Below are 15494 nucleotides of genomic sequence, written 5' to 3'. Positions count from 1 at the left end.
AATAAAAGAAAATGAAATACATAACCCTATTTTGATGTCTAAACGTTAAAATATCAACGTAAACTGTCAGTAACAGACTATGTTACACTTGGTTAGTTACTGTTAGAAAACTTTTCTTCAGCAGTAAGGAAAAAGGAATCAGAAATGAATGACAATCCACTAAGCCTATTCTGTAGTTTTTTTGTTTTGTTATTGAAACCTTAGAAAACTTTGCTTCAGCAGTATATGAGCAGCAAATGGAGAGAGAAGTATCAGAAAAAAGTTGTCTCAATTAAATTTAACAGTCCACTTCACATCTCCGGAACAAACGACTGGACGCGGTCAGTTCCTTCGAAATAATTAAAACCTAAACGGTATAAATAAACAATTAACATTGATTAAAGTCCGATCAAAAAATTAATTACCAATCGAATTCGAGCGGATTTTTATTTTAGCACGTTATTTACGGCCGTCCAACGACAGGTTAATGTTTTATGTACTGGATATGTGCCGGGATTTGCCTCGTTTCAGTTTCAGTTTTAATGTGTCCAAGACGCGCTCTTATGAATAATGCAAACGGCTTTGTCATTATATTGAGGGTACTCTCAAGGAATCGTTTATACAATCGTTTCGGTTTATAATAATATGAGAAACGGCGGCTCGATTATGTGCCACTGTCGATGCCGCAATCGGAACCACTGTACGCTGGTACCACTCTTTTCGACATACATTAATGTCTGGCTATGTTTAGGTGTCGATTAACTAGCCTTTGTTCGATCGGTGAATGGGTACCATTTGTATAGCTGGACTTTGTAGATTTATGTGCAAACAACTTTTTTCTATTACCATCAAAAACCAATCTTGCATGCAATGTCCAAGTTTGTAAAACGCTAAAACACCAGTGAATACGGTGCTAATAGGATAAATATGAATTTTTCATTAGATAACAACCGAATTGCACAACTTTGTAGCGCCCAACGTCGCTTTGCTGCCACTAATGGTTTACCTGATAGATCGATTAACTTTAATATATTTTTTTATTGCAGAACAATTAATCTGTACCATGGAGCTGGTTTAGAAGAAGAGGAAGTTGAGTTTAAGTACAGCTAAGATAAGTTTACTTTAGATTGTGTAATTTTGCACATTGATCTGGCACATTCAAACCTCAACTTAGCCTAACTTGTACTTAAAATCGACTTGGAAGTATAGAAAACTTATAGTAGTTTTGACATTACATACATATCCAATTTTATAAAAACTTGACGGGCGTAAATTTACCGTGACCGGTTATTTACCAATTTACCGGAAAAATTTACCAATTTTACCAGTAAATTTGTTCTAATTTGTTATTCAGTCAGTCATGTTTGGCATTAATTTGAAAAGTCATAAATCTGAATCACTACAATTTTGATGCACGCCCTGTATAGTAGGGGCATTGACGGACTGTGAAACTTCCAGAGATGAGCGAGAACATTTTTGCTCTCTTTTAAATTTTTCGTAACTTTCACCGTTTTCGAGTTATTTAGCAAAAACTGGTTTGATTTAAAAAAATTTCAAATCAGTTGAAATTATGGTTTGAAATTTGATCACCCTGTAAATCAGTTATTTTTGGGAGTTCAGGGTGGTTCAACCACTTAAAAGAACCGTTTTGAGCTCCTCTTTCCAGTAGTGTAGAGTAACAAATTCTATCTTAAAAATTACGTACAGGGTGACAAAAATAGTAAACCACCATACATTTCTTGCACAGCTGTATATTGGAAGCAAAAACTGTCCTACAAACCTACAGTGTTTGGTTAAAGTTAAAACTCGGGTTAAAAGGAGTTCATTTTTTTGTAAATTTTACCGTTTTCGAGTATTAATAGGAAAAACTGGTTTGGTGCAACAAATATTTAAATCAGTTAAAATTGTAGACTGAAAGTTGAATAAGGTTTAAAAGACAGCCAGGGACAAAATCACTTATAAAACCCACTTGAAATAAGAAAACAACTGTTTTAAGCACATTTTCGAAATGCTCATTAAATTTCCTATCCAGTAACGTGAAAAAACACTAGAAAATTTGGTACAGTCAGGAAGAAAAGTGATGTCAAGATTTGAACTGTCAAAACACAGTTTGAAAGAACCGTCAGAGACAAAATCGCTTGTAAAACCCACTTGGAGTAAGAAAATGTCTGTTTTAAGCACATTTTTGAAATCTTCATTCAACTTCCTATTCAATAACCTAAAAACCCAGTACAAAATTTGGTACAGTCAGGGAGAAAAGTGATGTCAAAATTTGAACTGACAGAAACACAGGTTGAAAGGGCCGTAAGTGACAAAATCGCTTGTAAAACCCACTTGGAGTAAGAAAATGTCTGTTTTAAGCACATTTTTGATATCCTCATTCAATAACCTAAAAAACACTACAAAATTTGGTACAGTCAAGGAGAAAAGCGCTATCAAAATTTGACTGCCAGAAACACGGTAATTGTGATTTACCACTAATTTACCGGCAAATTTCCTGTTAAAGTAAAGTAAAATATTCACCGGTAATTTACCCATCCCTAGCTCTTAGCATTAAGTCATGTAAACAAAAGTGTAAGTAAAGTTCAAAATCTCGTGGAACTCACTTACAACGGCAAATGATGCTACATTGCTACTGAGAGTTTAATGCCAATATCGTCTATACGAATATTGATTGAATTTAAATCACTACATTACAAGTTTCATTTTTAGTTATAGAAGAACTAGTATATTTCTAACGAATTTTGAGTTATACAGTGTTTCAAAATGTTCTAATTTTTCGCCTCAAAAAAAAATTGTAACAAACCCTAAAATTTTATCACGAAAAACAACTTTTGATTCCTTAATTATTAGTATCATCATTAAGTCATTGATACCGTATTTGTGTGTTTTTTTAATCGACGCATTTTACAAAGCTCTTAATGGTTTCTATAAATTTGGTAAGACATGCGTACGGTACCCTTTTGTATATTTAAAGCTAGCCATTAACAAGACATTTAAGTATGTAATGCACGTAAAACTTCGCAATTTTCCCCGTATACGGGCGTGTTAACACCTTGCAAACTAAGTACCGCTGATAAATTTCTTATTATAGCCCATTAACGTTTGGCCACTTAGGTTTTACTTAGCACCTTGCACCAACAAGTCTGATCTAAGTATTTTATTTTTACGTAAGCAGCCATGTTTGCTCCAGCCTAAATAATGTTGATTCAGCATATATGGCAATAACTGAATCGAAATATATAGCGTAATATAATAATACAGAAATTTATGGTTGGTATTTATTACGGGAACGTTTTGTTCTATTTGGAAATAATTGATTTATCCTCGTTTTTATGTCGTTTTTATGCCCCGCCCGAGTAAATAAATGGTAAAATGTTAAACAAAACTGCGGAAATAAATGGATTCGTAGACGGCAACCGATCGACCCTCGTATAACCACCCCACCCCGTACCCGACCAGAATTTATTCCGATTTGATATTTATTTTGATGGGTTTAACTCAGCGTCACTAACACCCTAAAAATAGGGGTCCTAAACCAGCTGCCACTGTTATATTTAATGCCTTTTTAAAGGGGACTCGTCTTTTTGTTGCCACTTTCAGTTTATACCGGTGGTTGTCCGAAATTTCTTCCCAGACCTCACAATAAAACTCTTCACTCAAACTCTAAACTTCTGTTAAAATAGAAGATTTTAAGTAATTTTTTCAGGAGGTATATTTAGTGAATAAAAGAAATTTTGGCAAAAAATAGATCTGCCTGGTTCTTGCACCAACCCCTCCAATTTCGTATTTAACACTAAACTATTTAGTCGTCTAGAACTTTTAACAACTAACTCAAAAACGTTAATAAATCTTAAAATAAAGCTCTGAATAGTGCTATTACATATGCAGTATGACTCAAATTGTAACTGAATCGTCAAATTGCACTATTCTTTTCCAGGAGACAACTTGTTGCATGGTGCTCAAAACGTCAAATTTATCATTTTTAAGCTGCAATTTTGCTAACAAAAGCATTATCATAACTAAATAGCAAAAAATAATCATTCTTGAAAAGAAAATTTTTTTGGAGTAAAATATTGGAGACTATCTAAGGGTCTTAAAATCTCGTAAAGAAAATCTCTATTAAGAAAATTGTGGACATTTTTAAGGTCACGTGACCGTTTTTAACAATGTCAACTGGCCTTTACAGTGTTGCAAGCTCAACACCTGAATTATCAACGTCACGTGACGTGTATATTGCTATTTAAGTTTGTACAACTGTCTAAATTTAATTTACCAATTTTCCAAAGTTGAAACTGCGTTCTGAAAAGGTCACGTGACCGTTTTTGACAATGTCAGCTGGCCTTAGCAGTGTTGCAAGCCCAAAAATTGAATTATCCAAGTCACGTGACGTGTATTTTGCAATTTCAGTTTGTACAACTGTCTAAATTTAATTTATCAATTTTCCAAAGTTGAAACTGCATTTTGAAAAGGTCACGTGACTGTTTTTAACAATGTCAACTGACCTTTACAGTGTTGCAAGCTCAAAAATTGAATTATCAAAGTCACGTGACGTGTTATTTTGAAATTTAAGTTTGTACAACTATCTACATTTAATTTATCAATTTTCCAAAGTTTAAACTGCGTTTTGAAGGTCACGTGACTGTTTTTGACAATGTCAGCTGGCCTTAGCAGTGTTGCAAGCTCAACAATTGAATTATCCAAGTCACGTGACGTAGTTCTTACAATTTTTACTGGTCGTCTAAATTTAAGTTACCAATTTTTCTAGTGTTTCTTTTAAATGATAGGTGTCTTTATGTGACAAGTGCTAACTTAGTTACTATGACAGTTAGAAGATTCGTTCAAACGTCATTCAGACAACCGTACAAAAAATATGTTTTGTTTGTCAAAATTTGGAAAAACAGTCACCTGACCTTAGAAATTTTCAAAATCAAGTCAAAAAGTCAAATCAAGTGTCAAAAATTGGGAAAAACCTTTATGTTGTCACCTAACCTAACCTAAAAACTGTCACGTGACTTTAAAAAAATCAATTTTAAACTTTTGGGTCTTCAAAATTTGGAAAAGCAATCACGTAACCTGAGGTAGTCATTTTATTGAATATAAATAATTTAAAGGTATTTCAATGTATTTCAAGGCAATTTGAGGCATTTTAGACAGTTTTAAGGCAATCATCTATGAGGCATCTTGAGTAATAGAAGCATTGTGAAGTATTTTAAAGGCATTTTAAGGTATTTTGTATGCAAAAAGGCATTTTGGTGTACAAAAAAATATTGGCGGTTTACCCAAACCAAATGTTTTAAAAAATGAAAGAAAAATAAAAAATTCAATCAATCTTCAATTTGAAAGATTGCATATCTGTTACAGTTTAGGATATATTGACGGTGTTTTCAAGCAATTTTGCTAAATCTTGAGGTATTTCAAGGCATTTTGTGGGGGTGGTTTTACTACCAGTTAAAATACTACATTTATACTATTTCTTTGAAAATGAGTTATGTGAATACTTATACATTAACCCTGGTAAACTAACCCGACAAGAAGTTACATGAATAATAAATTCCCATTATACTCGAATTACCTATAGAACCCCGTCAACCTTTGGGTTATGTGCATATACAGCGGTGGTCCAAAAACCGGGCCACCTTTTATTTGCCAATGGCATAAGCCTATTAAACGCATTAAAAGCATGAGTGAGAATCCCCCTGATTTATTTGTCGATGGATTTAAAAGATTTACACAACCGTAACCGAGTTGACAGCAGTTTGGGAAACGGAAAATGAACGGTTTGTTTAGGACGCGTTAAAAGTCGACCTGCCAAAGGCTTTCGGTCCCAATTAAATTACTGGCAAAGGAAATATGATAAACATTGCTAGTGTTAACACTAAATTCCGACTGTTTGCTCGGTGTAACCGGACCCGAAAAGGAAACGGCAACACATTCGCAACATTGCATATTATTTACTTATCTTGCGGTACTCGATCCGCTTCAAACGTACCGCGATCGGTGGTACTGCTATTTTCGTGCTGTTGTTTGTCTTATTAGCACTGGAACGATTCGAATTATTATAGCAGAGAACCACAAGTTCGGCACTTAGAAAAAAACACAAACACTTACTTGTTGCAGGAAGTATTCGGTGCACATTACTTGGATTAACTGACCGGTTGATCAAAAATGTATGGGATTATCTGGGTTTCCTGGAACCAACCCACGGTGTTTGTGTTTAAAAATAAACGCTTTCAATAACAAATAACCGAGTAATTGACATCGACTTGGGTGTTCATTACCCTTTGATTGATTGTTTTTAATTGATACACACATTCTAATTAAGTGTACTAGTTTAGACGAGAGAAAATCACTTAACGTTCCACAAAGTTTAATGCACTTAGCTATCATGGAATGTTTACTTTATCAAAAAAAAACTAATAAACATATAATTTAGAACACCCAAACTGGTTAAATTATTTAAAGTTTAATAGCTGGCCCAGGATTAAAAATTCAACTTTCGACTAATTTGCAGGTCACTTAAATTAATTGATAATTAACTATATTTATGTTAGAAAAGATAATTGCAACTTACTTTGGTGTTTTTTACCATAAGCAATCAAAATTGTGAGGAAAAACTAGTGCATTAATGAACTGTTTTGATTTTCACATTTCTTGTGCATCAATATGTTTCCAGTTTCCCAAGTTGCTGGTGATGGTGTCATTAGTCACCAAAAAATTGTGTATTTTCAAATGTTTCATAATTAATTTAATTGAACTGATAGATATCTATTAGACCATCTTTTGTGTGTGTGACAAAGAGAAAAGACAGAAACCTTGTATACTTGACAGAAACTGTAAATTAATTTGATTTCATTACACACAACATTTGCTTGTCTTTACTTTGCTTATTTACGGCAAATTCCTTTGTTTCAAGCTAATTTTGACCAAAACAGCATTTTTGTTACTCCTATTATAGAAAAATCACTCATTTAGTAGAAACCACAAAAATTATTTCTACTGGCAACTGGAACGCACAAAAGAACAAAAAAATAATAAAGAGATTTCTAGTATTTTACTTTAAAAGCCTTGAATTCAATTCATTGACCACCGAGGGAGGGGTAGATCGCCGAGGTATTTTGGTGTACACATTCGAGGTATTACGAAGCATTTTGAGATATTTTTAAGGTATTTATGAGACATTTGATAGTATTTTAAGGCATTATCTGTATATTTAAAAATCTTTTGTGGTATTTTTATTGGAATTTTGAGCGAAATAAGAGCTTCTTTCAAGGAAATTTTGCGATATTTTAAGGAATACATTGCAGTAGACAATGTATCAATATAACTAAATTGAATGAAAATTGAACAGAACAGCATAGGCTTGTAAAGTAAATTTTGTTACATGATATTGAGTTGAAATTAAATTCATTACAAATTATTATAATAATTTACCAATTTTTCAACATTTAAACTATATTTTTAAGGTCGCATAACTGTTTTTGACAGGTGTCAGCTGGCTTTTACAGTGTTGCAAGCTCAAAATTGCATTATCAATGTAACGTGTATTTCAGCTTTCACAACTGTCTAAATTTAATTTACTAAATGATCAAGGTTTAAATTACGTTTTTAAAGTCACGTGACTGTTTTTGACAGGTGTCCACTGACTTTTACAGTGTTGAAAGCTCAAAATTGCATTATCAACGTCACGTAACGTGTATTTTACCATTTTAGCTTTTACAACTGCCTAATTTAAATTTACCAAATTTTCAACGTTTAAATTACATTTTAAAAGTCACGTGACATTTTAAAAGTCGTTTTGACAGGTGTCAACTGACTTTTACAATGTTTCAAGTTCTAAAATTGCATAATCAAAGTAACACTTGATGTGTCTCTTACAATTTCAGCTTTTACAACTGTCTAAAATAGTCTAAATTTAATTTGCCAAATTTTTAAAGTTTAAACCACATTTTAAAGGTCACGTGACTAATTTTGACAGACGTCAACTTGCCTTTACAGTGTTGCAAGCTTAAAAATGTAATTGTCAAAGTCACGTGACGTTTGGGTCTTTAAAATTTGTAAAAACAGTCAGGTAACTTGTAGAAGTCATTTTTATTGAATCATTAATACTTATGACATTTTGACAATAGTCAAACTGCAAAAGCAGACATGCTACTTAATTAATCTAACCTAAAAACTGTCACGTGACCATAAAAAATGAGTTTCAAGAGTGTCATCGGGGGCTTATAACTAAATTTAAGAATGCCACAAATGTGTTTAAATAATTTAAAGGCGTTTCGAGGCATTTTAATAATATACTACAGAAACACTAAATGCTAAATTATTGTTAATACAATAAATACTTTCCACGTGAAACAAAAAAAAAAACTGATAAACAGGACTAAGTTAATTTATTGCTTCATTTACATTGTATTCTGTTTTGGGTATTATGCAATAAATAATATAAATAAGTGAGTAGCAAATGTGGTGAATCCAACACTCAGGAAATTTAAGTAAAATATCAAAATTCAAGCATTGCTGAATAGTAAAATATTATACAGTAAATAGTAAAAATTTGAGATATAAGTGATAAAAATTTCAGTTAAAAAAAATATAACAAACATTTCAACATAAATTAATTAGTAATTACAGTCCCCTCGTCTAAAGCTTGACTTATTGTTTTAGTATTAAATAAATAAGGCTGGTAATAGTTTTTAGGTTGTTTTACGGAGTGATAGCGACCACAAAGGACGAGTTGTTTTATTTCGCGGGCACGCATTTATAACTAATTAACGGGACACCCAAGTGGTTAATGATAAAACATTTGTTTCCTCGACGATAACACGTGGGTTAATACACCGATCCGGGTATGTTTGCGCGGTTTGTTATGTGGAACGAGATTTATCATCCTGCTTATTAATTGTTTTTAGAAATACTTGCAAGAAGCTTGATTTCCTGCTGGGCTGATTGATAATGCAGTAATGATTGTTATTTATCTTGGAATTCCCTTAATCCACCTAAATATTTTACGAAATCGTATTTAATCAATAACAAAATCTGAATTTCTATTGTCTTCAAATTAATTTGAAATTCACTCAATTCTGTTAATACTTTTCAATCTAACCACTGTTACTGGGTGATTCCAACATAATCTAATTTTTTCCACAATCTTTGATGATTGAACTAGATTGAAGTTTGTGATGAACAGTGAGTAGTTTGTGCTTGGTAAAGAAAGCATCTTTACAAACTATATATGACAGAAGCATCTCTTGATCTAGGTATTTTGATTTTGAATAATAGACATTCGACAACACTGTTAGTAGTTTATCAATGAGTTCATCATTAATGAATCATGTTCATTATAAATAATATTCTTAGTTCATCAAAGTTGAGTTAATGTTCTGAATACTAATTGATGTAGGTAATGAATAATGCTCAGACTAATGTTAATTTTTGTACATTTTAAAAGCGTTTTAAGGTGCATTTTACCAAGAACTATCTTATAACTGATCGTTTTTACAATGTGTTTTGCTTGTATGAATATACCTTAAATATCATTAATATAGTAGAAATTAATACCACATTTGAGATATTAATTGAAGAAATTAGCGATTTTCATCTGGATATAATCGATTATTGCTGATTAATGATTCCGGGTTTAGTGTAGTATTCTCTTATTGTACGGTATTTTTGCTTTTTAAGCCTGAAGAAAACTTCAATAACGGTCGAAACGTCTCCACATAATACATCAACATTTCTGGAGCAATTAGCCAGCTCAATAACTCATTCTTTGATTCTTCTTTTCTGGTGCTGTTAGAACTAAGTTCTTCTTTAAAATATGCTTGGCTGTTGTAATCAATCACTTAGTCTTCTCTAAGAATTTTGGTATAATTAGACAGTTCTGGTTTTTTAAATTCCTCTTTAAAGTATGTTTGGCGTTTAAAATCGACCAGTCCGGTCTTCTATCAAAATCTAGGCAATTACCTAGCACAACAATACATTCGTTTTTTTCTCTGGCAATTGCTGCAATTATGATCAATTTTTTAACATTTTAAGTTGTTTGTTATAGAACTAGTAAAACTTGCAGTAAAATCTCAGAGAACAAAAGGTTATAGGATATTTCCAGTGGAAAATTTTACTATGGAAAGGGACAAAGAAAAATCCTGGTAAATATACCAATTAACTAAAGGTGCTAGATTTTTGTAGTGTTGTCAAATAATGTGGTGGAAAAGACAATAGTAACAATTTAACAATTTTGAAAGTTTTTAAATTAGCATTCTTGAAAACTGGAATATTAGTAAGTGATTGTCATAGAAAAAGAAAAACACTTTTCGGATATTTCAAGCCCGGAAATTTTGGTATAATGTCAGATGATTGAACAACTGATAGTGAACATGATTCAACCAGCATCTTCTATATCAAAGTTTGATTTTGATCATTATAATCTCTTTCAGGATACTCTTCAAATTGTTAATAACATGATTAATCATAGCTTCTTTGTTGGTTTATTAGTTTTATGTGCTACAGTGAAGCAGGACTAGGATTTTTCACTAATTTTTCAAAAAATTGGAGCAGCAGGAGCCTAAATTAAATAATGAGATTAATTTGGATATTTTTGTCAATATTTGCAACAGATTGAGAAAAATCATCCTGTGACTGTCCCAAGGCTTGTCTGACTTAGTCTTTTTTTCTTTGAATAATTTTGTCTTTTTTGACTAACTAAAAGCAAAGTATAGCAAGAATATTCTTGCTATACTGTGGGATTTGCCTGTTTCTGAAAATTTCTCAAAAACACATTAGGAGTCTGATTTTTTAAGCTTATTTCACTTTTGTTTCATTTTCATTTTGTATTATAAATTGAAAACAATTGAATACAAACTTAGTTTACTTTTTTGACATAGAAATGTATTATTTTGAGTGTCAGTGAGGGTCAGTGTTTAGATCACCTTTCTTTTACATTTTTCTCGTGGATTAAAGACTAAACTTGTTAATCCCCTTATATGATTAATAACATTAACTAACATCACAGATCTTGAAACAAAATGACGATAAAATGTTTAATATTATATCTGCAAAATGATAAAATTATATCTGCAAATAACAACATTTTTAATGCAGATTATTGTCAAAAAGTATGTTTTCAAAGTATTTAAGATCTTCTTTTTAATTATACTACTGAGACTACTTAAGTAGTGAGTGATACAATTAAACTTATGTCTCAAAGAACTAGTTTATTTATTACTTGTACTGCAAATGTTTCAATTTAAGTACTTATTACCTGAAAGTGTATTCCTTTAATACTTATTCGAGCTCTGAGAAGTATGTCAGTAATAATGTAATTAGGCTGGTAATTAGACACTTAACTTGCAAAAACTGGTGATGGAGACATTTTAAAAGTTTCCAGTTAAACAATCCTTAGACCATTTTTTAGAAAGCTAATTTTCGGATTTTGCAAGATTTCAATATTTTGCATTATTTCTAGTTTTAGCTGATCATTTATTTTTTTGTTAGTTCTGATACCAGTTATCAGACATGATTGTGGTTTTTCCGTTTGTTGACTGAAATCATAGAGAAGTACAAACCTGAGTACTCGGAGATGCCCTAAATCCGAACTGGGACATAGTGTCCCAGCGGCCGACTTCTTAGTGTTGTGCCGGTCCAGGAAACATGGCAAAACGCGCGTCTCTCTAATCGGTCCAGAAACTGGCAAGCGTCACTCAACAACACTTTTTCGCACTAATTTCTTGTCGTCTGCACCTGCACCACAGTTTTGGTTGTCGCTTGATGAGTCCGGCAAGCAGAATCGACGCCGGGACACGCACGAAAGTAGCGTCGCCGCGTTGCTCGTCGAAATAGTCAATGAAGTCGTGGACCGTAGTGGAAAACCCCGAATTCGAGAGCAAGAGCACGTGGTTCCGTAATGATGTAGCGGCGATGTAAAATTCAGAAGCCCGATCGTCAGGTAAATTACCCGGTAGCGTACTTCTTTCGTCTAACCGCAAATTTTTGCTACCGATGTTGATCGGCTCCACCCACCGCCGCGATAGAGCGGGGGGGGCTGTTTGCGGGGTGAGGGGTGGGGAGTGTTCAACCGCGGGGTGGTGGAGGGAGAGACGACGCGTCCTCGATATTTTCTCCGTTTTCCCCGTGTCCCGGTTTGTGAATCGTCCTCTTTTTGCTGGCGTCACTTCGCGACTACCGATGTCACGGGATTCTTTTAACTCGAACGACAAATTGGGTGCGCGGTCCGACTACCAGAGAGTCGATCGAAATCGACGAGAGAAAAAAATAGTAGGTCCGGCGGCGGGGAGCACGTCAAACTCTTACGAGACTACTGACTAAGCGGCATTTTTGCGGCCCCGACTCCGTCCGTATTCCCCTAGCACCACCACCACAAAAATTCAGCCCTACTTCTTTTCCACGTTGGGCGGGTTTTTTCTCGCTCCCACCACCGGCGGAACGATTGATGAAGTGCGGGTCCGCCCATTCGCGTCGCCCAATGGGAGACAGCGACAGAGTTATGTCCGTAGTATGGGTGAGAGCGAGTTGTCCGCTCACGCGACACGCTTCCCGTTTCGTTTTGCTCCTTTTCCGGCCTTTTCTCGTCGACGTTCGACGTCGGCCCCGATCCAACCGATTTAGTGCGACGAGGACGACTCGTTGACGGCGTCTCGACGACTTTTCCTCTTTTAACAGCTGATCTCTTCTGCGCTCAGTGGCGTCCATGCCAGGGATGGGAGGCGTCATATAAGTCACGTCGAAAATTATTTTTTCTACTCCGGTGCAGAATTTGATACTTTTTTCCGCTCTAAGTTCAATACAACTACTACCAAATAGACGTCATGTGACTTAAATACGCCGTCAGTGATGTTATTAATTAATCATAGTTAATTAACTTGTCCATGAAACATGAAACGCATTCATGCTGGCAAACTTTAAAAGAATTCTATTCATTCTTCGAAACTTCTGAGTAACATTGTATATTACGTGTAACAACCAACTGATGGTTCTGTCACGTGCTTTTATGTTATGTCAATCAAAGTAAACATATCACTTACAAAACGTAAAGTAGGTACGTCAGTTTGACTATTATTTGCTCCCAAAATATAAAATGCAAACCAATCGCTAAAAGTTTGAATTTATGAGTGTCAAAATCACCAGGACGCTATAACAAGGAATATGTATTATTTTCAACTTGGTGTAATAAAAAAGAAGAGCTTGAAGCAGGAACTGCTCCTGTTCCGAACACTTGTAGAAAGCATTTTTTCCACACTCGACTGCTATCGCGTGCGGAAATGTATCGCTTTCCGCACTTGTTAGGGAAATAACTATTTCGACGCGTCGAAAAATGTGTCGGTCACGGTTTTTTTCGACACTTAAATGTCGAATAATGTCAATTATTATTATAAAGTGGACCAAACAAGTAAAAGAGCATCATTCAAACATCAGTATGCAAATGACATTAAAAGTGAGTGACAGAAACCGAATTATACAGGGTGTCTCTAAAAGCTACACCTTACACACCACTGAACCACACATAGCTTATACCCAACTACGTCAAGTTAGCCGCAGTTACCTTACAAAACGTTACAAAAATGGATCACTTTCGTCATGTACCTCATAGGTGGAGCCACTTACAGGCCTGAACTCTCGTTTCTCTCTTGAACTGAACTCTCTTCTCTTCTGTTGAATCGTATTTGCCCGTTATTTTTAAATCAACAGTTTTCGAACCAAAACAGCAATTCTTGTATCATACATGAATATACTCAATTCCATATTTTTATAAATAATTTTTAAGCTTTTCAACTTTTTATAGTTTATTTAAAGTTGACTATATCATGATATTTTAGCTGTAACATGTTCTTTTAGAAACTCAATCAAAGCACTAGGATTGGATCTTTCATCAGTTTTATCATCTCAATAGACATAGTCGCACTACAGAATAAATTCTGAATGGTTTATCATTAAAATAGACCTAGTTAGAGCATAATTCAACAAGTTTGAATAAAAAAAATGGTCTACAAAGCCAGTTGCATCTTTCAAAAAACTCACTCTACGTATTGCACCTTATTTGGTTAAAAAACAATCCTAAATCCTGGTTTTTCTTTCTTACTACACGGACTAGTTGCAGAATACAGTGGAAGGACAAAGGTTTTGCTTTATTTTGAATATTTGAAGAACAAAACCTTCATTCCAGTATAGTCAACTGGATTCCAGAAATGATAGTTGTTGTGCAACATCTGGTGACATCTGTACTCACCTCTATGAGTTAGAAAGTAGAAATGGCGTTTCCAAATGTAGGAACAGCCCCAATAATGCCGCATCATTCAATAAACACCGATTTGATCGGTTTAAAAATGGTGAGGTTTTTTGTTTTGTTTATCAACCTAATCCTCTGACCGATTTATATAAAAAAAATTGATTAAAGGCGGATTGGGATTGATAAACCAAAAACGAAACCTAAAATTTATATTAAAAGTTGATTAAAGCATGAGATTCTATTTTAAAAGAAAGGTAAAGAAAAGAGTAAAATCAAATTAACAGTCAAAATTTTGGTTCAGTCTAGCTGCTTTTAGAAACACGTGACTCTTCCAGCTCAGGGGTTCAAAATTTCGAATAATACAGCATTAATTGGGCGGTTCCTAGATTTGGGAACGCCATTTGTACTTTCTAACTCATACAGTACCTACAGATGTCACTAGATGTTGCACAACAACTAACATACAGGGTGTTCCAATTAACATTGTTTACCCCGGTTCTAAATGCAAAGCACTCAAATCCGCAGTGGCGACAACACTTAGGCACTTTATAAATCCTCAATCCATGAGGTACAAAGAAGACACCTAATAGACTTTGATTTACTTCCAAGGCATTAGTCAAAAAGGGGTTAAATGTGTCAAAACCAAAAAAAAAAAACAAGAAATAAGATAAAAACTAATTTAAAACAAAGTCAACCTGACAACTAGACTGCTAGACGATAGCAGCAAAGCTACACTGCTATTATCTATAGTGATGAATACAAACTTGTATTGAAGATAGTACCTAATCCATGAAGTTGTTTACAGTTAAGACTAGATATAATTAATATACTAACTATTGTGGGGCTCATTGATGACCACCTAAAATAGGTAGTACCTAATATGAGTTAGGGATCAAAATTCAGATACTACAAGAGAAGCAGGGCCCTACTTAAAATTATTCTTACCCTAAGAAGCAGAATAAAAAAAGCTACAGGTTACTTAACAGATATTATATATGATGATTCTTGCTTTTTACATCATCAAGACAATTTTCATGACAGAACACAGTACAGTTCGATTTTGCCTTACTTGTTGTGAAATAACTGATCAAATAGGTACTACTTTGACTTTTACACTCTAGATAGGAAATTCGTTCCCTAGAGTAAGGGTTTAGTCAACAAGATCAATGATCATTATAAGCACAACAATTCTCAACCGTTATAGAGAGAGGATATTTCCTTGACTACAGGTGCCACTTTGTCTACAATAATGAATTAAGAAGAGTCTAGTGGTTGG

At 34.0% G+C, this 15494-nt stretch overlaps 1 protein-coding gene across 1 annotated transcript in view; it reads right to left on the bottom strand.

Annotated features, from left to right (window-relative positions):
• The window catches only part of mirr (iroquois-class homeodomain protein mirror), a 30232-nt gene extending 17952 nt beyond the window's left edge, over positions 1–12280 (bottom strand). Inside the window, exon 1 of the mRNA XM_081983501.1 lies at positions 11541–12280. Within this exon, the coding sequence (XP_081839627.1) occupies positions 11541–11579 (39 nt within the window). The 5' untranslated portion in view covers positions 11580–12280. The remainder of the gene's footprint in view (positions 1–11540) is intronic.
• Positions 12281–15494: the final 3214 nt, after the last annotated feature.

Source organism: Ips typographus, linkage group LG7 (assembly GCF_016097725.1).
Source record: "Ips typographus isolate SLU linkage group LG7, UJ_Ityp_2.0, whole genome shotgun sequence".
In the NCBI taxonomy this organism is placed as follows: Eukaryota; Metazoa; Arthropoda; class Insecta; order Coleoptera; family Curculionidae; genus Ips; species Ips typographus.
The sequence above is the reverse complement of the archived record's forward strand: the minus strand, read 5'-3'. Positions and strand labels throughout refer to the sequence as shown.